Source organism: Rhinolophus hipposideros, assembly GCF_964194185.1.
Source record: "Rhinolophus hipposideros genome assembly, chromosome: 10".
Lineage (NCBI taxonomy): Eukaryota > Metazoa > Chordata > Mammalia > Chiroptera > Rhinolophidae > Rhinolophus > Rhinolophus hipposideros.
This window is the reverse complement of record NC_138056.1, coordinates 70441089-70466989: the sequence shown is the minus strand read 5'-3', so window position 1 is coordinate 70466989 and position 25901 is coordinate 70441089. Positions and strand designations below refer to the sequence as shown.

The 25901-nt window shown below is 33.7% G+C and overlaps 1 protein-coding gene across 6 annotated transcripts in view; it reads right to left on the bottom strand.

Annotated features, from left to right (window-relative positions):
* CEP126 (centrosomal protein 126) overlaps positions 1-25901 on the bottom strand; it is a 56435-nt gene that overhangs the window by 15751 nt on the left and 14783 nt on the right. For 3 of the 6 annotated variants that reach the window (XM_081063880.1, XM_081063879.1, XM_081063881.1), the window contains exons 4-7: positions 23586-23697; positions 17227-17425; positions 11418-13572; positions 118-230 (exon numbers count right to left, since the gene is read on the bottom strand). In XM_081063880.1, the coding sequence (XP_080920006.1) occupies positions 118-230; positions 11418-13572; positions 17227-17425; positions 23586-23697 (2579 nt within the window). Of the gene's footprint in view, positions 1-117; positions 231-6811; positions 6957-11417; positions 13573-17226; positions 17426-18626; positions 18695-23585; positions 23698-25901 lie in introns of those variants that run through there. The other 3 variants (XM_081063883.1, XM_081063882.1, XR_013994248.1) reach the window with 3 other exon arrangements.

Genomic DNA, 25901 nt, shown 5'->3' with positions numbered 1-25901 from the left:
ACTTATATTTATGTTGTGGTGCACAGCTTACAGCAGGAGCACACTTCTATAAGAACATTCTGCTTTCCAAGAAATTTTCCATCAATGAATAGAGATTTTTACTAATAATGTACTTACATTCACATTCTTACTGTACTTCTGTCCTACAGATCCAGGGTTTTGTTTTTTCTGCTCTAAAAGATTTCTCTGCTTATTTTCAACAATTCGTTTTCTTCTCATAACAGTAGAATCTTAAACAAATGCCAGCACAATGTCAAAATTTACACAAGTTGAGTAGGTAGTATATATCCACCACAAACTTCCAAACTACCTTCAAACATCACAGAAAACTCTAAGTTTCATTCAGTCAGCAAACTTTTATTGAGCTTCTCTTATATGTACTATGCATGGCACAGCTACAATATGAATTAAACAAAATCTCTGCTCTTCAGGGTTTTATAGTTTAGAGCAGTGACCTTTCAAGTGTGGTGCACCACCCGGAGGACATGCAAATAAATCACTGCTGTGCAGGAAGAACAAATTAGAATTCCACTGTATATTTATCATCTAAAAATTAGAAATTATACTTTACTATAACAGTTGACCCTTGGATAACCCTTGGGGGGTTAATGGTGATGACCACCCACGCAGTTGAAAATCCCATATAATTTAAGTCGGCCCTCGGCATACCTGGATTTCCGTTACTGGATGGAAAATACATATATAGTTGACACTGGCACCCTTGTCAGTTTGCAAGGTAAATGGTCATATGTTGCACACAGTGAACAAAGTTATCTTGGAGGAAGAGTAGAGATTCTAAGTGTGTGAGGTTGGCAGTGTAATTCATTAGTGCGTTTTCACTTCAATGTACTAAATTTTGTGTGCTCTAGTAAGTGGGTTTATGGAAGTTATGTTTGTATCTAAATACTCATAGCATCTGAATGAGTCCTCACAAAATGAGAAAGAGGCTAAGAAAGACTTTTGTAGGGCTTCCATTGTATGTGTAATGTTTCATTATTTAAGGTGAGTGGTGGGTACATGAATATTTATTATATTATTTTTCTATGCTTTTTGTATAACTAATTAAAACATTCTTGCAAAATAATACATTAAAGATAATACTAATAATGCAAGCACAGGTGAATAAGAAAAAAGAGATGATGCACCTCTTACTCTGACTACAAACTCTGCCACATGATGACAATGAAGAATAATTATGCTTGTAGCAAAGTTAGGATCACAAATTTAAAAATTATCCAAAAAGCTATAATAATAAATTTAACCCTAAATGCATATTGTGACTGGAGATATTAGCTCATGATGGTACATGAAATGAAGTCATCATAATATATAAGACATTTGAAACTAAGCATTCAGAAGATTATTAATAATATATGAGAGAAAAATATTTTATACACAATAAACAAAACTATTTTTATGATTATTAAAAGTATTATTTATAAAATACAAAATTTAAAAATTATTTTAAAAGTCTGTACTTCACTTTTCATTCTTTGAAAATTTCAATTTTGGTTAAGATGCTTAATGTATATTAGTACAGTAATACATGTGTCTGGCAAATATATGTATATGATATGTGCTCAAAATTTTTATTAATAGTGGTACAATAAAAACTTTGAAGTCCATTAGTTGAGAAGAATATTAATGGATTATTACAGTAAAATGAATACATGTAGATTGTATGTAGAGCTATAAACAGAATTAAGTGAAAGCACAGAGGCTAGAATGAAAGACTAAAGAAAGGTTTCACAGAGAAGGTTATGCCTGAGCTTGCCCTTACAGGAGGAGTAGGTTCCCAAGTAAAAGGACTGTATGTCAAAAAGAACATTATGTGCAAAGGCACAAAACAACAATCCTGAAGAAGTTAAGAAATTTCTTGGGGCTGAAAGGTAGAAAATTCAACTGGTCTGGGGCATAGAAGATGAGTATGTGTGTAAGCATACAAACATCTTGGGAAGTACATAGGGTGTGTGTGTGTGTGTGTGTGTGTGTGTGTGTACACTTTTGTGATAAAAGTTCAGGTAGGTGAAAAAATGAAAATATTTTAGCCCTGAAATTATGTACTGGAGACCATGAGTTTGAATATTGAATCTAATTTATGTTATTATAACTAATATATATGTGTACTTTCTATATATAGCTATATATATAGTTATATACATATAACTATACATATAAAACCATAACTATATATAATCAATCTAAATCTATATAACAACAAAGACACAAAGCTTTCAACTTTTTAAGAAAGTTGGCTAGTTATTGAACATCTGACCTTTTAGAGTAACAAATAATAACATAATTGTAGTTAATATTTATTGAGAATTTATAATTGCCCAGGCATTGTTCTAAAGTCACAGGCACTATTAGCATCATGATTTTTAAAGATGAAGGCCCAGGAGTGGATAAGGTACTTGCCTAAGGTCACAAAGCCAATAAAGAGCAAAGCTGGGATTTAGCTCCAAGCACTTAAGTCTCTAAAATCTAAACTTCTAGCTCATATCATTCATTCTCATTTGACTGTCTCTCAGAAAGCAATATATTTTGCATTGTGACCCAAGGATGCATACATTATAGTTTGTGAAACATATTTACCCTTACTATATAATGCCCTCTGGCAGTTTCTATTCTAGAACATTCTGATTCTAAAATTATATTTCATTAAAAAAATTCTGGTTACCACTCGTTAATTTGGTTTCATAATTCACTAATGAGTCTTGACCGGTAGTTTAAAAAGCACTATGTTATGTTTACTCCCACCCACACAAGTATGCTAAATGCTAAATAAGCTAAATGCTAGGTATATTAAATAGTATAGCTTATAGTGAGATCACTTGGGCAGCAATAAAGTTTCTGTATTGTTTTCTATACTTGGAATCGTCTTCACCTAAATCTTGTAAGGTCCCTATCTTTGCATTTTTGAAAAGCTTTAAAAATACCATAAATGAAAATTAACTTGGCCATATAACTGCTTCATCAAGAACTTTTCCCTTCCTTCAGCCTGTTCACAAATTGCCTGGGGGCAAGATCTACCAACACTTTTGTACTTTCTTGATTTGTAGCATAATGATTTGTTTTTGTGCTTTATTGTTCTTGGTGTAGATGTTCTGTTTTATGGACTGTAGATTATTGATCCCAGAAACAGATACAGCATATGCTTAAAACTGTTTATGTATTGTTCCATTCACATACATGCACTTAAATACTATCTACTAATTAATATAATAGCTGAGAGAACCTTGGTATTTTTACAAAAATATAGTTTTTACTGGCATATCTGGCTAAATTTCTAATCTCATACAAAAATTCTAGATATGATAGTTTTACTACCCAAACTCAAAGTAACTACTAATCTTTAATAAAGTATTATGTATTTTTAAATTTGTCATATTCTTAATTATGAACAAGGGAAAATTCTGGAGACATTCATAGAATTACAGCTTTGGAAGAGATCTTAGAAATAAACTAGTTCAACCTCTTATTTATAGATCTTAGCCACTCAGACGTGGACATTCCTCCTGTGCTAGTGATGGGACTGCTAGTGACATTCTAATGGCTAGTGATGGGAGCCACTACTCCATTGTTGTTGATATTAGCTCAGACCCTTCTTAGGCTGGACTGATAACATCCTTGCAATTTTTATCCCCTCATTCAGTTCTGTTTTCTCCTTTTTTCACACAATAAACCTTCATGTATTTGTACACACCTATCACATCTCTTAGGCATGAGCTGGTTTTCAAACCCAACCTTCCTTCCAGAGTCTTGGGTCACCACAGTTTGTTTATATAGCCCTTAAAATATATAGTCTAAAATAATGTAGAGTACAGAAGTACTTCCAAAGATCTGATCATTATTGCCTGAAATTACGTTGTTTTAAACAGCTATGACAAACTCCTTTCTTTTTAAATTTTGGTTTAATTTTGTGTGAATTTTTCTTTTTAAAGAACAGTTGTCAAGATGAATATCTTTCTCCTCAGAACTGCAAAATTAAAACAAGAAAAACAGACAAATAAAAAACCTAAAAACATACAAGCAGCTGCAAAGAAAAAGACCCCATTAAAATAAACTTATATTCATCAAGAGAAGTGAAACTACAAATCGCAAATTGGTAGAAAAAATTTGCAACACATATAAATGGACAGAATCCTAGAATACATAAAGAACTCCTATCAATAAAGGAAAAAAGAAAACCAAGAGCAGACATTTCACAGAAGAAGAAATGAGAATAGTGCAAAAGCATGAAAAATGTTCAATTCTTTAGTAATGAGGTCAATGCAAATTTCTCACCCATAAGATTGAAAACATTAAAAAGCCTGACTACCAGAATTTTGGTGAGCAGGTAGAAAGGGAACTTTCATATATTGCGCTGGAAAATAATTTGGCATTACCTAGTGAAGTTAAAAATACACAAACTCTACGACCCAGCAACATGTGTATCAGTAGATGTAAAAAACTGTTCCTAAAAGCATTATTCATAAAAGAAATTGAAAGCAACCCAAATATTTAATGATAGAAGTTTTTTACATAATCATATAATATACAAATATAATAATGAATATGAATGAAGTCTAGCTAAACTAATCAGTGAATCTAAAAAATAAAATTGATTGAAAAAAGCAAATTATAGAAGAATATACCCTAAAAAGTCCACCAAGAAACTACTAGAACTGATAAATGAATTCAGTAAAGTAGCAAGATACAAAATTAATATTAAAAAATCAGTTGCATTTTTATACACCAATAATGAACTATCAGAAAGAGAAATTAAGAAAACAATCCCATTTACAGTTGCATTGAAAAAAGTACCTAGGAATAAATTTAACCAAGGAGGTAAAAGACCTGTACTAGGAAAATTGTAACACAATGAAGAAAGAAAATGAAGAAGATACAAGTAAATGGAAACATATACCATGCTCATGGATAGGAAGAATTAATTAAAATCATTACAACATCCAATTAAAAAATGGGCAGAGGACCTGAATAGATGTTTCTCCCAAGAGGACATATAGATGGCTAACAGACATATGAAAAGATGCTTAACATCACTAATCATCAGAGAAATGCAAATTAAAACCACAATATCACCTCATACCTGTTAGAATGGCTATCATCAATAAATCAACAAAAACGAGTGTTGGCAAGAATGTGGAGAAAAGGGAACCCTCAGGCACTGCTGGTGAGTTTGTAAATTGGTGCAGCCACTATGGAAAGCAGTATGGAAATTCCTCAAAACACTAATTCAAAAAGATATATCTATCCCTATGTTCATTGTAGTACTATTTACAGTAGTCAAGATATGGAAGCAACTCAAGTGTCCATAGATAGACTATTGGATAAAGAAGATGTGAAACATATATATATATATATATATATATATACACACAATGGAATATTGCTTGGTCATAAAAAAGAATGAAATCATTTGTGACGAAATGAATGGACCTAGAGGTTACTATGCTAAGTGAAATAAGTCAGACAGAGAAAGACATATAATTTCACTTATATGCGGAATCTAAAGAATAATAAAAATGAATAAACAAAACAGAAACAGACTCTTAGAAACATAGAACAAACTGATGGTTGCCAGATTGAGGGGAGATAGACAACTGGGTGAAAAAAGTGAAGGGAATAAGAAGTCCAATTGGTAGTTACAAAATAGTCACTGGAATGTAAAGTAGGGCATGGTGAATATCGTCAACAATGTTGTATGGTACCAGGTGGGTACTAGATTTATAGGGGGTATCATTTAATAAATTATACAACTATCTAAACACTATGCTGTACGCCTGAAATTAATATAAACTAATATTGAATGTCAATTGTAATTGAAAAAAATAAAAAAGAAAATATGGAATGCAAATCATAAAAAAAGAATATAGATGAAATGGTTTCATATATATAAATTACAAAACTAAGCAAAACTAAATAATATATTGTTTGAGATATACTTACATGTGGTAAAATTAGTTTTTAAAAGCACTGAATCATTAACATAATTCTATATGGTGTCATTTCTATAAGACAGAAAGAGGATGCAATTGAGGAGGGGCATATGAGATTCAACAATACTAGTGATTTTCTATTTCTAAAATTGGCAGTGAGTACAGGGTTCTTCTTTTATTAGTCTTTAACTTGTTCTTGTATATTATATACGTTAACACCTCCATTCCCCTCACACAGAGAGTGTTTGTTAAAAACAAGCATAATAGCTAAGTAGTTAAGGGCACAGATGCTAGAGACAGAATGCCTGCATTTTAATCCTTGCTACGCCAGTTACACTAGCTATGTGATTTACACAGGTTATTAATCTTCTGTGTGCCTCATTTTCCTCATTTATAAAATGGGAATAATGTTATTTACCTCACAGAGTTATTGGGAGAATTAAACTTGTTTTCATCTGTAAAGTGCTTAGAATAGTGATTGGCACATAGTAAATGCCATATCATTTTAACCTAGAATAATTTTCTTCAGTGTCTGATTAAATTTCTGATCTCATGAAAACTAGGATTATACTAAGGTATGAACACTGGAGCTACAATACAGAATCAGGCTCTGCTTTAAACTATCTGTATCATCTTGGGCTATATAATTTTACTATTATGTGGGCCAACTTCCTCGTCCATAAAATATGGGAGTTAAACGCAATTGTATCTTTGATCCTTTCTAGTAATCAAATTTTTGATTCCTTGAAGGTATTCTTAATACTTCCTGGAAAAGGAAAGCAATGCATTTTTTTTTAATTTTAGATTTAGTATTTAATATTTCATCATTTGGATTTTAAAAAAACTGAAGTATAACCACCTATAGAAATATGCACAAATAATTATACGATTACACACACACACCCAGATTGCACAGCCACCCAAATCAAAAAATAGAACATTACCAGCACTGAAAAATCTTTCCTCATTACCATTTCCATATAACTCCCACCATAGTTTCACCTGTTCTTGAACCTGATAGAAATGAAATATAGATTTTTTTACTCTACATCATGGTATGCAATTCATCCATGTTACCATTTCTTAGCAGTGGCTAATTCATTTTCATTAAGGTATTTCATGGAATGAATGAAGGAATTTCACATTATTTATATATTGTAGTGTTGAAAGACATTTGGGGTAACTCTAGGTTCTGGCTATAAAGCTGCTATGAAAATTCTTGTACATGTCTTTTGGTTAACATATGAATGAATTTCTGACACACACACAGAATCTGTTGGACTGGACTTGCTAGGCCACAGGATATGCATATGTTTAACTTTAGTAAATATGAGAGTTTCCAGGTGTTACATCTTTACCAACACTTAATATTGCATCTTTTTAACTTTAGCCATTCTAATGTGTGCAGCTGTATCTAATTATTTTGATGTGAATTTTCCTGAGGACTGAAGCTGAGATCTTTTCATATATTTATTGATTTGGCTAGCCTCCTAATGAAAAGCTTATTCAAATATTTTGGCTTTAAAAGAAAATTGGTATGATGGTGTTTTGATGTGTTATCTAGTCTAAAGCCTGCAGTTACTCAATCAAACACTAATGAAGGTGTTGCTGTAAAGGTATTTTGTAGATGTTATTAAAGTCCATAATCAATTTGCTTTAAGTAAGGGAGATTACCTTAGATAATTGGTGTACCTGATTCAGTCAGTTCAAAAGCAGGACTGAGGCTTCCTTGAGATAATAAAAAATTCTGCCTGTGGACAGCAATTTTAATCTATCCCTGTGAGTTCTGGCCTGCCCTTTCTCATGTCCTGCCCTAAAAATTTCAGACATGCCTAGACAGCCCCCATTTTCACATGAGCCAATCCCTTGCAATAACTCAATATATCTTACTGGTTCTGCTTCTCTTGTTGAACCCCGACTCATATAATTGGGTTTTCTTTTTCTTTTTTTTTTTAAATTGAAGTTTATCGGGGTGACAATTGTTAGTAAAGTTACCGTGTTTCCCTGAAAATACGACCGAGCTGGACAGTCAATTCTAATGCATCTTTTGGAGCAAAAATTAATATAAGATCTGGTATTATTATACTATAAGACCCGGTCTTATCTACGATAAGACCGGGTCTTATGTTAATTTTTGCTCCAAAAGACGCATTAGAGCTGATTGTCCAGCTAGGTCTTATTTTTGGGGAAACACGGTACATAGATTTCAGGTGTACAATTCTGTAATACAGTCTTTTTCTTATTCATTGTAAGAGTTCTTCATATATTCTGGATATGAACTCTTTGTCAGTATTATGCATTATAAATATCTTCTCTCACTCTGTGGTTTGTCTTTTTAATATCTTAATGGTGTTTTGGGGTGAAAAAAGTTTCTAATTTTAATATACCATTTATTAATCTTCTCCTTCATGATTAGTGTTTTTTATGTATAGGTAAGAAATCTCTGCCCATCCTAAAATCATAAACATATTCCTTATGTTATCTCCAGAAGCATTTATTTTTTACTCTCCATATTTATAACTACAGTTCACTTGGAACTGATCTTTGTGTATGCCATGAGGTAAAGGTCATTTATAATTCCATATGGTCATCCAATTGACTCAGCACTATTTAATAAAAAGACAAGTCTTTCTTCCCTGCTATGCAGTACCATCTTTGCCAAAAATCAAGCATGTGGGTCTACAATATGTGGGTCTGTTTCTAGACTCTATCCTATCCCATTGGTCTAAATATTCTTGTGCAAATACCATATTATAGTCGGAGAGCAGGATGTAAATTGAATTACTGATTTTTAAAGTAGAGGAGTTATGGGTGTTGACAAGGTCCACAGTATGACAAAGGGAATGTGTATCTGAGGCAGAATGGTACAGAAAATCATTCGAGAAAGAAAGAATTGAGAGACATCAGGGTATTGAATTGTTCATTCATATGAATGCTGAATCACCAGTATTTTGGCAAAGATTTTGCATGGAAAGGAAGACTGTGAACCAGATGTCAAAGTCAAAGTCATCTCTGAGGGGAGAAATGACTTGAAAGGTAATTGTATAGTTGGTAGTTGAATAGCTTGGGCCTCTTGGGAACATAGTTTTTACTGGAGAGTTTTGCTAGAGAGTTCTGAAAATGTTAATGGAGAGCAAGATGCCCTCCACAATTTTCAACCCTGGGTACAGTGAGTGTGAGAATAAAAATGACTTGGTAAATAGGAAAGTAGGGGGAAAAAATGAATAGATTCTCATTGAACTATAATCCAGTATTAGCAAAAGGTATAACTGAAATGTTTAGTATCTAAATAGTTTTGAAAAAAGGTTTGGATGACTGAACAAAGTATTTAGTATTGTTAGTATAAGATTTATTAAGTATAATCACTATGTTAATAAGTATAGACATATATAATCGTTTGAATGTTTCTCTCTTTAAAAACATGGCTGAAAATTCAATACATTTTCCAGTGTCCCTTTTACAAAGTCCCCTAACAACTACCTCCTTTGAGTAAATGTTAGGAAAATATTGGTTTCTCCTGGTGAACGTATATATTATATTCTTGTATCAGACAATGAGAACATAATTTTAATGTTACCATTTTATGTTCAAGCCATTGGGAAACTGTATTTCCTAATATTTTTCCTGATCAGCTCAGACTCTGATATACAATAATTGCTCAATAATTATATTATATAGTTTTAGTAGAAAAAGCATGGGACATGGAGTCATAGATATTTGGATAAAAATGCAAATTTTGCTATTTATTAGCTCTTGACCTTGGGCAATTCTATTTCCTTATGTGCAAAATGCAGCTTTAAAAAAATATTTATTCTCAGGGCTGTTGTGAGGTTTAAATGAGACAATAAGTATAAAGCACATAACACTGTAACTGGCACAGACTAAGCACTCAAAAAAGGTAAGCATCATAATTTATTATTATTTGCTTTAGAATATCAAATTTGTATGATGCTTTCATTTTTTGGAAGTAGTGTGAAAACTAAAGTTACATTGTGAAATGGCTGGATAAAAAGAATAAAACCTTCTTCTCACCTTCAGTGAGAGAAATAATATTTTTTAAATCTAGGTTTTTGTAGATAAGGGCTGAAGATTTTTAGATTGTCTTTGCATTTAGCTTCCCATATGCTAATATGGCTTGTATCCATTCAATTCAAGAAAAGTTTGGATGTCTATAAAGTGCTGGGCAGTTACAACCTGGGGATACAGTGATGAATTACCAAAAAAGTCCCTTATCCTTAAAAATCTCATGGTCTAATTGAAGGAGATTTTGAATATTCCATTTTAAACTAACTCCCTCTTTATATATATATGGTTTTTTGTTACTTTTTTTAAAAAAAGTATCAGTTTCTTCTTTTTCTTTTTTTTTTAGGACTTTATTGGGGAACAGTGTGTACTTCCAGGACTTTTTTTTCCAAGTCAAGTTGTTGTCCTTTCAATCTTAGTTGTGGTGGGTGCTGTTCAGCTTCAAGTTGTCCTTTCAATCTTAGTTGTGGAGGATGCAGCTCAGCTCCAGGTCCAGTTGCTGCCGCCGCTAGTTGCAGGGAGCGCAGCCCACTATCCCTTGCAGGACTTGAGGAGTTGAACCGGCAACCTTGTGGTTGAGAGCCCACTGGCCTACGTGGGAATCGAACCAGCAGCCTTCAGAGTCAGGAGCATGGAGCTCCAACCACCTGAGCCACCGGGCCGGCCCCCCTCTTTATATATTTTTAATATTTATTCATACCTTTGGGGAAAGGAAAGCATTGCTTTTCTGATTTCCCTCCCAAATCTTAACTATTTCTCAATTCCTATGGGTAGGAAAATTAATGAATGGGCTTCTAGTCCATTCTCTCAGAGGAAAGTAGCTTCACGTGGCATCAATAAGCTAAGGGCAATGACATTCTATAGAGAATTAATTTTCAAAAATGTTTAAAGGAACGCTATCATTTTTCCTCTATGTGAAAACTGATATCTATAACTGATAACAGTAGAGCTGCCACTCTTTTGAAAAGGGGATTTCTAAATAGGCTTGGCACAACTATTAGCTTGTAACAATTCGATCTAGCAAACATTTTAAAGAAAAGTATTATAACAACATCTAATTCACCTGTTTAGAATAATTTAAACAATATTTTTTACTGTGATTATTTTGATAGACATTTTGACTATAACATTGACAGAATGGTATGGAATAAGAATAAGATCCTATTCTTTGTCCTCTCTCTTAAACTAACAAGACAAGTCATGGAAAAAAATGGAAGCTAGCAAAAGTTTCAAATTTTGGTTGACCAAAGATTGGGTTATTCTCTTGAAAACTTCAGCTACTAGATAGACAAGGGTACAATATTAAGGGGGATAAGTTGTTTCTATAAAGCTATATTATTATTTAACATTAACAACTATAAGGGATATACTGCTATACCTTAATAAGAAAAATTTCACATGAATTTTAAAAGTAGTACATTTTATCTTAAAAATATATAAATTTATTCTTACCAGCAGCCTTTTCATTTTGACCCAAAACATTATGCTGTCTTTTCCACGAGAGACCAGATTCTTCTTCAGTAGGTTGAAAAGTCACAGAGTGATGACTTTCTTCAAAAACAGGATATCTTTGGGTGCAATACAATGTCCCATCTTGCTGGGCAACCATTTGAGTGCCTTTTGAATGATTTATTTTTGCTAAACTTTGGCACTCAGAAGAACGATATGGTAGAGATGGCATCACAGTGACTACGTCAGAACAAACATGAGAGAATGGAAGACTACTTTCTTGATTCCAGTGATTCAACTTGTGTTCTGTTGGAAGCACATGTTTTGAATTAAAATAGTTATTTGTAATAACGTTTTGAGAATTTTCAGGCATTACTGATTGACACTGAGACACTTTTATATCTTTATCACTCCTACTATTCGATGGACATTTAGCAGGAGGATGAGGTATGTTTAATTTACCCTGAGTTTGTAAAAATGTGTTGGCTTTGCTTGCAGACTGTGGTCGAATAACAGTGCTTTTTCTGTTTTGATATTGAAAACCTGATTGGACTTTAGCAGATACTGCTCTAATTGCTTTTGCTCCACCGCTTTGTGGATTAGCTTTCCGAGTTTTAGAATCACCACTGTGTACAGGAGATTTACATTCTTCTTTTTCTGAGGCTGGCCAGGCTTGATGAGCAATATTATAATCTAAAGGTTTAAAACAGTTCAAAGACACATGGACTGTTTCAGATCCTCCTAAAGCAGCAACATTTTCAGAGATAGAATCATCCTTAGGCTTTTTTCTATCAGCAGAATTTACAGCACTAGCAGGAACACTAATTATGTTGCTGGCAGCAGCACTTCTAGGTTGAATGTGGAGTGGTTGAGACCACTGTTGAGATATTCCTATTCTATTGTTCAGGGAATGATTATCTTCAGCATTTTCCCCTATATCTCCAGTTTCATCAAACCACCTCAGTTTTTTAATGTTCTTTGGAATTGCTGCACTTTTTCCTTTTTCTTTTGTTAATTCAATACTATCTCTGATAGCTTCTGCCTTTTGATTTCCTAACTTAAAGCCTTGACTTATAACTAGTGCCTTAAAATAATCATGCTCATATTTAGATTCTTTCTTCAAAATACTTTTAAGAAACCTCACACCTCTTCTCTCATGAATGCTGTGTTTCATTTTTTTTTGCTGACCAACTAAATCACAATTAGAAATTACATTAGAGAATGGTGTTGATGTTTTAGTTATTTTCTGTGTTTTATCTTTTGAATCAGAGTTATGACATATATTGGCAGCTTGAAAATTGTCTGAAAATAAAGCCAACTCTTCCTTATTACAATTAAAATATGTTATCTTTTCATCTTTAACATTTTCCAATTCCCCTAACTTATCAGAACACTGTTCTGGGTCAATTTCTCTTATATGTATACTGTTCTTTGGTAAAGGTCTAGCTGATTGTGTACTAGATGGCAAAACTAAAGGTGTTGCCACAGGTACAAATGAAATAGGAATTGAAGTAGTTCTATTTTCTTGAGTTAATTCAGAATATTTCTCTTGGTCTGAAATTGTAGCCATTTCCTGGGTTATAGAATCTGAAATGTTCCATGCTCTGCTGAAGTTAAATGCTGGGCTCTCAGTAACTAATGGTCCCTTTCTTTGGAATGCCCCAGAAGAGGAGTCAGCTGTCCACATAGTGCCAGGATCAGAGGTCTTTTCACTTTTTTCATTGTGTACAAATATGGGTGCACTATATATGAGGGCTCCTGAATTGTTAGCAGTCTTTGTGGTTCTTTCCACAGTTCTACTTGGAGCAGATGGATTTGCTCCTTTAGGATTAAAACATTCACATGAAGGTAGAGCATTAGGTTTACTTAAAATATCTGAAAAAGGTGTGACAGTTTGAGTATCTGGATCATCTATATTTATTAGCCAGTTATTTATATGTTGAGTTTTAGAGAATGACAGCTTATCTTCATCAAAGCAGCTTAGATTAGTTGACTGTAGATTTGCTGATTTGAGGAAAATAGAATTCTGCTGGATTGATGTGGAAGGCTCCTTATTAATAACTGTTAAATATATTTCTTCATGTTCTCCAGCCTCAAGACTGTCTATACTTGAGAGGGTTTCAGAATTTGTTATCTGATTAACTTCATCACAAAATTTCTGAAAGAAAAAAAACCACATTGTTTAGTTTAGACATTTTTAAATGCCAAAATTAATGATTCAATACACCATTATTACTAAGCCCAATTCTCCTTTGCATATAAAATACAGTAAAATGTCTATAAATAGTGTAGATATATAAATAATCTATATTCCTGGAGCAGTTTTCAGAGTGAAAATGAGGGAACTAACAAAGACTTATAGTAAAGTGTGTTTGTCTTAATTTCTATGCCTAAAGTAACTACTGAATTATTCTAATCACAGTCATAGCATAGAAAATAATTTTGCTATTGCTATTCCATTCAGAGTATAAAGGTTCTTGAAAGTTTCATAATAGCATGTGAAATTCTGAAAAATACCTATTTATAAATGGTATTTTTTTCCTGAAACCTTCACTGTACTTGAATGAATCTCCTAAAAGCTCTATGATGCTAATGTGAATTTCCTGTTGGAAGGGCTACATCTTTTTATTTAGTAGTTAATGTCGTGGTCTGTATAGCAGAGTTCTCAACTCTGGCTGCATATTAGGATTTCATGAGGAGCTCTGTAAAAATATCTATGCCTAAGTCCTGCTGATTTAATACTTGGATCGGTCCATATATTGGTATTATTATTATTTTAAAATTTTCCTGGTAATTCTAATGTGGATTTAGGATTGAGAATTATTGATTTTTAATGGCTATTTCTTGGAGATTTAACAGAGTAATAATTTCTATAAATTCCATAGGCATTCTCATCACTGTTTCACTAAAATTTCATGGAATTTATCAGTCTTCAAAGTATAGTAAATGTTACAAAATATTTCTAATTTCTCACATATATATATAGAATGCATTAATCTGTATCACATAAATAGAAACAAACTCAAGATTTTAAATTGTAAATGTAGTCAAATAGTAAATGAACTCAGAAAAAGAAAAGTAGTGTCCCTTAAGATTTTTCACAAATTTTAGAAAATGTAAATATTCTGATATTAACCAAAAATACATTCTTCTAGCCCAGAAAATAAGAAACCAAGGAAATCAATTATAAGATAGAACTATTTTTAGTTTGCATAGTTAATGTTTACTGATTGGTATATTACTGTAAAACAAGTTTTGAAAATGATTCACAAGAGTTTCATATTACCAGCATTTGCCCCCAGCTTATCATATCCTTCAGTAAGTACCGTAATCTTTTTTATAAGTGATGGTCACTTCAACCTAATTAGGAGAACAAAACAAAGCATAGCTCCTCCAATGACTGTTTTTGAAACCTAGTTATTTTAATTGATAATGATAAGGAAACCAGACCTAGGGGACTTTCTCTGAGACTGTAGTAATGAGATATAAAAATCTGTGTTAGAAGGTCCTTCTGGATTTAAGTGTCATGCCCACTCTAAGATTTGTTTGCATAGGTCAGTAATGGCTTCATCTCCTAAAGTACCTCAAAAGAAGTTCAGCAACTTCTGATTTCACTCTACTATATATTCCGCCGCCTCCCCCCCCCCCATAATTTTTCTCACCACCGAACAATGAAACATTATGATCAGCTTTAAGTTTTGCTTCTAAGTTACTGGTATCAACTGTACTAGCCTTAACATGCTTTGTAAATTTTTTGTGTGTGTTTTAGTTTTAAAATCAACTTTATTGAGGTGTACTTATCTATAATAAAATACATCTATTTTAAGTGTTTAGCTTATTGGGTTTTGACAAATTATTCACCCATAACCACCATACCAAACAACATATAGAACCTTCCCATCTGCCAAAATTTCCCTCATGCTTCTTTGGACTCAATCCCTACCTACCATAACAATCACTAATCTGCTTGCTATCACTATAGAGCTGAATTTGTCATCTCACGATTTTCCTTCTGCATGAAAAAGTTCCTGTAGCATTTCTTATAGTGCAGATGCTAGTGTAGTGCAGTGGTGCTCAGTTGTTTATTTGAAAATGCCTATTTTGCTTTCATTTCAGAAGGATATTTTAGTTGCATACAGAATTCTATGCTGGTGATTTTTTTCTTAGAACTTTAAAAATATTATGTCTTTTGGCTTGAAGTTAGTAGTCCATTTTATCTTTGTTCACGTGCATGTAATGTATCTTTTCTTCCTCTGGCTTACTTTAATTTTGATGTGCCTTTGTACGGTGTGTGTGTGTGTGTGTGTGTGTGTGTGCACGCACCTGTGCATGCTTATACTTCTTGGAATTTGTTAAGCTTCCTGAATCTGTGGATTTATAGTTTCATCAAATTTGAAACATTTTTAGTCACTTTCTTTAAATATTCCCTGTCCCCTTTGTGGGACTTTAATTAAATGTATATTGTATTGCTTGATATTGTCTCACACGTCACTAATGTTCTGTTCATTTTTTTCCCAGTCTTTTTTCTCTCAGTGATTTAATTGGATGATTTTTATTGACATGTCTTGAAGTCCACTGAACTTCCTGTCTGTAATGTCTACACTGTTAAGCCCATCCAGTGAAATTTTCATTTCAGGTATTATGCTTTTCAGATCGAGAAGGTCTATTTGGTTCTTTTAAAATATCCTTTTCCATTATGTTCATTTTTACTTTAATTCCTTGAAAATCTTTATAAAGTTAATTTAAAATTCCTGCATGTTTAATTCCATCACCTCTGTTATTTATGCATCTAATTTTACTGAACAATTCTTCTCCAAGTTATGGGCCATAGTTTCCTGCTCTTTCATATGTCTAGTAAGTTGTGGCTGAATGTTGGACATTGTAAGCATTATGTTGTGTGTCTAGATTTCAGTCTTCGGTAAGACAGTATTAAGTACTTTTTTTTTTTTTTTTTAACTGGCAGTTTGGTAAGCTGTGGATTTTTTTTTAGGCTTATCAAGAGAATATGTCCAGTAAAAAAGCCTAGTGATCACAGGGCTTACCTCATTTGCTTTCCTTTTTTTTTTTTTCAAGATCATATTCTCTACTGCCTATTGTCTAATGTCTAAAAACATCTCTTTCATATATTTTATTCAGAATTATACTTGTTTATGGCAGGGAGACACTCTGTCATAGCCAAAGAAAAGTCCTTTGCTTTTTCAGCCTTGCCACTATTGCTTAATTATTGAACGAATCAGGCCAATGTTATGAATTTAATCTTGATATCAGCCTACTAAAATCTCATAAATTTGTGTAATTACTCATGAAAAATAAAGAGCATGAACATTTCAGGAAAATCAGTTGAAATCCCATTCACTGGTGGAAAATAAAGTAACTGCCCTAACAGATAGAATAGAATATCTATTTCTAGTTAATTTTGCCTATTTTCATTGAGAACCTAATGTCCACATGTATTATTATTTTCAGGTTGCTTTTTATAATCCAATCTCTGACAATGATACTTACATTACACTGTACTTTCAAATAGTTTCCATGTGTGTCAGAAGATAATATTCATAAAGAATATTTTTCTAAATATGAGATGAGAAAAGAAGAATAGGGGAAGTAGAGAGAAAAATGAATATAAGGTAAAGACAGAACTAAAAAATTATTTTTCTAGTATCTATGATGAATTTGTGCTGATTCATCCACATTCTCTTTTGTGGATTATCCTTGCCTAATGGCCTACATTTCTCTAGTGAAGAACATTGAAAAATGGGACAAAATTATTACTAGATATTAAAATATTAGTAACGCATTTATAGTTTCATACTTGCAAACTGCTTAGATGCTGATCTTCTAGGAGTTTCTGAGTTTCCACCAATTTAAGCTGGAACACATCTTTGTTAGTAGCCAAGGTTGTCCTGCTGTTTTCCTTCATTTCTTTATTACAATTGATTTTGGATAAGAGATGTTTCTGATGCTTCTGATCATTTTTTGACAGTGATGAAGACAAGGCGTTATCTATAGCTCTGTGAACCATACATAAAAATGTTTAGTACATTTAAATAAAGTTACACTTCTTTTTACGTACATATAAATGACACATTCATGTAGTGAGTGTGTGGGTGTGTGTCCAGATAATCACATATAAGGATATTGGAGAAATATGTAGACATATTAGAATGGGAATTTAAGGTAGTTAATAGTAGAATAAAAATGGTTGTGGAATTATATTTCCAATAAAGCACTCCACCTTCATGGAAGAATGCCCAATTATTCATGGATTGATTTGTTAAATTTTATTCTTCTATTGTTTAGGACAGATATAGAAGGAATTTCTGTAGATGTGTAGAGTTAGTACTTAATTCTTTAAGAGCATTCCTATCTGGATAATAATAATCTGCATTACTCTTAGTTCTGAATTGATGTCATGGTTAGTAGGTATTCCTATAAGCACAATAGAGTTGGTTGAAGATTCAGGCAGATAGAAAAGATGAAAATTATTTGTCAAAGTAGGCAGGAATTTCCATTCTAATTTACTAGGTTTGGGTGCTTGGATCTTACTCCATGGAGGAGAGTGCACACATTTGTTTTCAGTTGTATCACATGTATGAGCATGGTTTTCATGCAACAGAAGAGGTACCTTTAATGTAGAGTCTACTTTTAGTGTGCCAAAATGCCACCCCAAAATTATCAGGGGATGACACCATCTTCTATTAGAAATCTGCATCTTCCGGAAGCTTACAGCATGTTATATTTCAGCATATGTACAATGTGAAAAGCAAAGAACAAAGAAAGATTTGAGGGTGGCGTGGGATGGGGATGAGGTATATAAAAAAGCTGACTGCTATTGCATTAGGGCCATTAGTGTGAATCCCAAGGGCACTTATTCTTAATTCATTTGAATTCAATTAGCCAAGTCAATGAAAATAAAAATGTTTGGAAGGTGACAAAAGTGACATATACCTATCTCCAATACCCATATATATCTTTATTTGGACAAACTGGAATAATCAGGGTCAATGAATACTAGATTACTTACTATCTTTTGTGACCACAGGGAGATCAGGGAGAGCAAGAAGTTATTTAACACAGGTTTCTGTACACTGAAAATATGTTTCTCTCTCCACCTTTTAGGCTTTTCTACTCTTACATGTCCCTTCCCCTTTAATCATCGTTCCCAAACAAAATATTGCTAAATCTACAAAACATCAAACTCAATTTATTTACCTTCAAAGTTGTAGTCTCTCAACTTTTTCTTCTCTATTTCTTTCTTCGCTACTCCACTTGCTTCTCTTCTCTTCTCTACTTTCTTCCTCCAGTGAGGAGGATTGAAGGGATGGATAGGAATAAAAGAAGATGGGGACGTAGAAAGAGAGGGAGAGTGAAGCATGGGGGGAAAGGAAGAAGAAATCATAAAGGAAGAAGAAACAGGAGGAACTGGAGAGGGAAAATCTAAATAAGTTGGAAGCAAACATGGAGAGGGAGAAGAATGCAAAGGTGAGGAAAAAAGAGGAACAGATGAAAGAGGTAAGGATGGGGAGGTAGAAGAGGAAGGTGGAGGAGAGGCAAGAATGGATGAAGAGGAAGAAAACTGTAGAGAGGGTGAAGAGGATGTAGAAATAGTAGATGAAGACAAAGAAGAGGATGGAGAGTGACAGGGAGGTGGATGGGAGAGAACTGAGGCAGGCAGATGGTCTACCAAGGCCTGGGGCAGATTTGACAATGTGGTTTGTGGAACAGATTGTTGAACTGACTGAAAAAGATCTAAGCTAGCAGGATATTTAGGCAATGGAGTGATATAAGAAAGAGTGGGGACTGTTTGATGAGGGGGATGACTGGAGAAACTGGAAGGCTTCAAAACAGGGAGAGCTTCCAAAGGGGTTGGGGAAGCAACCAGTTGAGCTGGAAGGGAACGATGAACAAGGGCAGGCATTAGAGTGGCTGGGGCACAACGTTGTGCTGTAAGGAAATGTTTGGGTCTGAAAGTTTTGTAAAATAATTTGCTCTGTGAGTCAGAATCAGGAATGGTTGGAGAACTTTGGGGTGGGTGGGGTAGACGATCAGGTGGCTCAGAAGGAATCGGGGCTGGTAGAAATGGGAAACTGCTAGAAAAGCTGGGAGTAGCTGGGGCTGGAGGGTGAGGAAGATACTTGATTGGAGAGGACAATAATGGGGCTGGTAAAAAGGTCTTAGGAAGAGTAGAGGGAACAGATGGACGGATAGGCAGGGGCTGGCGGGTGGGAGAAACAGTTGGATAGCTAGGAAGAATTTGGGAATGGTGGGATAGCAATGGGGCCAGTGAAGGAGATAGCTGATCAGGTAAGTAGGGATCAGGTTTGGAGACAGCTGGACAGTCAGGAATGGATCTGCACAGGTGGAAAAGCATTTGGATAGGCAGGTAGAAAGGAAGCCTTATTAAGATTTTTGTTTGTTTGTTTGTTTGTTTATTGGGTTGCCTCTAGGCTTTTGATTCATATTATTTTTTGTCCTTAGGGTCGATGCATGATCTACTTCTGATCAACTAGTGTGCTCTCACATGGGTTGAGAAATATACATAGCTTATTCATGTTCCCCTTTTCTCATTCCTTGCTTTTAGAGTATTTTCACCTCCAGAAGTCTGATAGTCATACAGATCATGAATACAGGCTAGACAATCTGGTTCAAGGACTAATACAAAGGGCAAATATAGGTCAAATAGACTACTGCTCAGCTCTGGCCAGATTTCTCAGGGTAGCATGTGTTTAGAATCGATGGTCTCACCACAAATATATGGATATTGGAGATAGATATCTAACAACATCAATGTAAAGTATAATATTTTAATATGGGGAAAAGCATAGCTTCTTTTACCCTACATCTACCAGAAGGGTCAAGTATATTATATTTGTGGTAAGGATTTGGATATGATGGAAGGCTGACTATACACACACACACACACACACACACACACACATTTTTTGTTTTGTTTTGTTTTTGTTTTTTTAAGGAGAACGCAGCTCACAGTGGCCCATGTGGGGAATCAAACCGGCAACCTTTGTGTTATTAGCACCATGCTCTAACCAACTGAGCTAACTGGCCTCCCCACAACTACTTATATTTTTAATGTTAATCCCTTATTAAAATTCTTATATCTCATTATTTCCTGAGGCAGCTTTGATTTTCATATGAGCACATTCTCTGTTTTTCTTGAGGCTTAACGTTCAAATGCTTTCCATTTCTTCATAGAATTTTTTTCTCCTTTAGATGACCACATTATTAACATCTTAAACTATTTTAACTACCATTAATATTGTCCATATAAGAAAAATTGTTTATGTGTACTGATACACCTCCATTTCTTAGGAAGCTCCCTGTTTCTTGCACTATAGTCATGAGCTGCATAATGATGTTCTGGTCAATGATAGACCACATATATAACTGCGGTCCTATAAGATTATTATGAAACTGAAAAATTCCTATCATCTACTGATGTCCTAGCCATTGTGTCATCTTAGCCCAGCACATTCCTCACATGTTTGTGGTGATGCTGGTGTAAACAAACCCACTGCACTGCCAGTCGTACAAAAGTACAGCAGATAGAATTAGGTACAGTGCATATCCTTTATGATAATAAACAACTATGCTACCGGTTTACGTATTTATGATACTATACTTTTTATAATTATTTTAGAGTATATTCTTCGTACTTATAAAAATAATTTGCTGTAAAATAGTGTGCAGTGCATAGTAAACATGCTGTACAGGCTTGTAGCCTAGGAGCAACAGGCTAGACAATATAGCCTAGGTGTGTAGTGGGCTATACCATCTAGGTATAAAACACTCTATGATGTTTGCACAATGATGAAATCGCCTAACTACTTATCCCAGTCGTTAAATGGTACATGACAGTACTTTATTCCTCAACACATTTTAGGTTTATATTCCACAGAAAACATATTTTTAAGGTAACTGTAGTTTATCAATATTTGCAGCTTAATTATATTTGTGATAAATAGTATATGTAAATATTTCTATTAACCTAACACCTGATTGTTAATATTCCAACATCTCATATTTGTACAGCACTTTATAGCTTATGAAACATTTTCACACACTTTATTTAATATTGTTAGTTATATGTGGAGAAAAGTTCAATTTTTAAATAAATAAAATTCATTTGTATAAATTGTATACATTTGTTGTTTTCCAAATACATAACATTTATGTGTCTATAGGTGTATATATAGGTAGATATAGATATCATGAAGTCAGTCATAATATTCGGTTGGTGCAAAAGTAATTGCGGCTTTAGGAATTATTTTTGTAATTATTTTTAACCTTTTAAACTGAAATTACTTTCGCACCGATCTAATAATATATTACAAAATGTAGTGTGTTACAATAAAAACATGAAAACTGTGTATTCTAATTTAGAATGAAGATAATTTCTCGTAAAACAAAGATGATGTATGTTATTTAGTCCTAGCACAGATTTGGTATAATGATAACTAATATATGTTTGCTTGCTAGAGGGCCCTCTGATTCTTCTCCATCCTTTTCGCTTTCCAACATTCACACCAATAATCTTTCTAAAATAATAAAGAGGATTATATCACTCCCTGCTTAAAAATCTCCACTGGTTTTCTGATAGTTATAGGATAAAGTTCAAACTTCCTAGCTAGACACACAAGTATTTCACATCTGATCTCAATCTGCATTTCTAGATCATCTCGTGTCCTACCAGCAACACATCCTACAGTCCTGCCACTTTGAACAAGACCTATTCCTTTAGGGGTCCATGTTTCTTATGACACTGCAGGCATAAACATTCCTAAATCCAGCTTATGCTTCTTTATTAGACAATTTATAATCATTCTTTAAGTCTTCTTTCCAATTTTAAACTTTGTACTTCTTTATCACTTTGTTAATATTTCTGTAATAGCCTCTATTAGATGGTAACACACGTGTATTATGGTGTAACTATCATTACAATGTAATGTAACTGCAATACTTTCTTGGCAGAGAACCATATGTGATTCACATTTTTATTCTGTCTGGCTATTGTTCTATCACTCTTTTCCTTTCACAGCCAAACTACACTTGTTATCCTTACTTTCTTGCTCTCTATTTCTCTACAATTCATTGCAATCTCTTTTCTGTCCCCCTACTTCCAATAAAACTGCTCTGACAAAAGTGGTCAGTTTGACTTTTTTGTTGTGGGATATAAGTGACACATTGCTTCTAGTCTGGATATTTCTCTTTGATCTTCCAGACTCACTTCTCTACTTGTCTCTGCTTGGCACAGACTGAATGATCCCTGGCTTTTTGATTTCTGGCTGAGTTTGGCCAATGGAAGGCACTAGCAAGAAGTGGGAGGGTAACAGAAGAAAAAGGTTTTTGATAATTATTCTTTTGGCTTCCTCTCTGCTGGGCTTGGCTTAGCAGTGGCAATGTTCCCCCACTTAGGACCACAGATCCTGCTTGGTACCCCTCGCCTATAGCTACAGTTCTGCTCAGTTCAGGTCTGTGGTGGTAATACTGACTTTGTTGTCAGTTCTGGGGGGTGCTTGAGCATCCTTTCTTACCTTCCCAGTCCCTTCCTTAGCCTTTTTTAAGTCACCCCTTTAAATGTGCCCTTACAGTGCTTGCTCTAGTGCTATGCATGCAGTAGCTTCAATAAACACTTATAATAAATAAATGGAAAATATAGAATGTCAGAGGGTGCTCAGTAGTTGGTTGGTCCATCCTATTGCTTGTAGATGATTCATTTAAGCTAATCTGGACAGGAAGCAGGAGACACTGTACCTTTCTGAAGACAGCTAGGAAAGATTTTCAGTGAGGAAAAACCCATTTCTACCCTAGGATTATTCCTTTTATCTAAATTTATATCACTACAATTCAACACAATTTTTTCATCTCAGTAAAGATGAATAACCAATGTCAATATTTTAAAATGTTTTTGAGGATAGTTTCCATAGAAAATTATTCAACATAAGCAGAGTTGTAATACCAAAGACAACAAATTAAAATTCTGCCTTATTCTTAAACGATTTATTCCACTCTACCTTAATTTAATCTGTGAAAATAAAATAGTAATTGAAACAGATGTGAGGAGTAACTGATGAAAAGGCCTACAAACACAGCAACTAGAAAGCTATTTAATTATTATGTATTAATAATTACACATAGTAATCATAAATTATTTACCTCCAATTTATTGTTGGCCTGTCGGAAGAGGGAAAGTTCACCTTTGATTTTAAGTTGGATTCTTGAATTTGTTTGAGAGCCTCTTCTAATGGAGGAGCTGGTTTTTGAAAAACTAAGGAGATAATAAAGAAAGATTAAATAGTACAGAATCACCTCATATTCAATGATCTCTTTATATATAATTTAATTGGTCAATGATACAATACTACTTCAAAACGTTGGTAAAAAGAAAATATTTTTTGGCATAGTCTAAATAGCTTAAATTTAGACATCTAATTCCCCAAAGAGAAACTATTACCTCAGAAATCCCATCACCAATTTTAAGAATATATATCAGGAAGCTATAAAAACACCAACTAACATGTATTGAGCACTTATGGTTATTGACATTATATTTAAGCTCTTTGTATTATCTAATTTAATCCTCACCACCCTATCAGGCAGATGTTATTTGAATCTTCATTTTGCAACTGAGGAAACCGAAGCATAGAGAAGATAAATGAGTTGTTCAAAGTCATACATTATATACACACTCACTCACATACTACTTTGCACAACCTCTAATTCACTTCTTGTTTGAATTGAAACACAGCTGTCTTTTAAGGATATTGCTTCTCCTGAAGCCCTCTTAAGTGGAAATATTATTTTTCTACGATTACATACTGAATGTAACTGAAGGCCTAGAGGTAGGATAGGTGACTTTCTGCTCTTCATTGATACTTCCAAACTGTCTTTCCTACTTTCTTCTTTAAAAAACCCATGTCATCAGACTTTCCCACTATTACATCGTTTGTTATTTATTCTAAAATGTTGAAGCAAAACCAGTATATTATTATATATGGGTTAACTCAAAATTGAACTTTACAGATGGTCCATTTCCCTAATCAAGGGGTAATAGCATAATATACTAGTGAAGAATACGCAGTTATGAGATGGTTTGCTGGATATTCTAATAACAGAGGACCAGATTATATCAAGCTATAGATTTTGAGTATCATCTAATTAGCATATTTAATGTCCAATATCAGTTTTCAATATTGGTGAAAATAATAGCCTGTTGAGTAGCCTGATGAATATTAAATATGGGCTTTCTTTGCTGAAATTAAAGGTATTTAAAACAAGTGGATTTTCCAAAACATATTTTAATAACTCCCAACCATTGCGTGACCAGAGAATAAGAATTTAGGGAGGTCTATACCCTTTACCCTCGTGGATGGCACCTGAGGCTTGATTTCTAATCAGTCTTGTGTCTAGACGTTAATATAGGAACATTTCTAATTGTCCAATGCCAGAGGGCACAGAATTCTGTCTCTGGAATGTGGTTGTGTATGCCTAAGTGTATACTTTTCATTTAAGGTGTAGTCAGAGCACCTAAAAGGACAGAGAACTGGGAGTTTATGGAGCTTACTGAACTAGTTGTATGAGTTGTTTTGTTATGCTTTGCTAATTAATGTCTAGTCAGGCTAGATTATAGTCTTGCTTTTCTTAATTCCCTCTTATGTATTAAAGAGAACTTAAAAACTGACTTTAAAACTAATTTAAGTCAAATTACAACCACCATTACTACTTCTTGTTGCTGTTAGCTAATGACCTCCCCAGTCACTACCTTTCGTTCACTGATGATAATTTCAGCCTCCTTTTTTTACTTATTGTGTAATAGGGCTTTATCATATCATTTAATTCACTAGTTCCAATCCTTCCCATTCTTTTACTCTAATATTCTCACTCTTACAATTTTCTAACCTCACTGAAGCCCTCAATCTGTTGCCCTTCTTTGTAGCAAGGGGAACAGTTAGCTATCATGCATACTTGTATGTAGTGAAACTTTAACACTCATAATTTGGGAATAAACTAAATTAATAGACAAATAAACAGTTGTCTTACATAGCTTTGTTCTTCATTGATAGCACTAAATTTTCTTAAATTATGAATTTAACATTTTGTATGGGTAATATATTCATATTCAGAAATAAAGTATATATGACACATTTGGAAGTCTTGCTCTCATTGGTCATTTATGTATCCCTTCACTGTTTCTTTATGCAAATACAATCAAATATAAATATATATTCTAATTTTCCCCTTTTCTCAGACAGAAGGCAGAATATTATGTATATTGACCTGGACCTTGTTTTTACACTGACAATACATCCTGGAAATCAGGAATAGATCCAGGTTTTATGAGAGTATACGGTTTATACAATTTGGGGGCGCTCATTTAGAAAAAATAATGAAAAATTACTAATATAAAATTAGATATAGGGGTCATGAGAGTGAGGGCTCCTGAAACTTAAACCTCATAGCTTCATAGTAAAT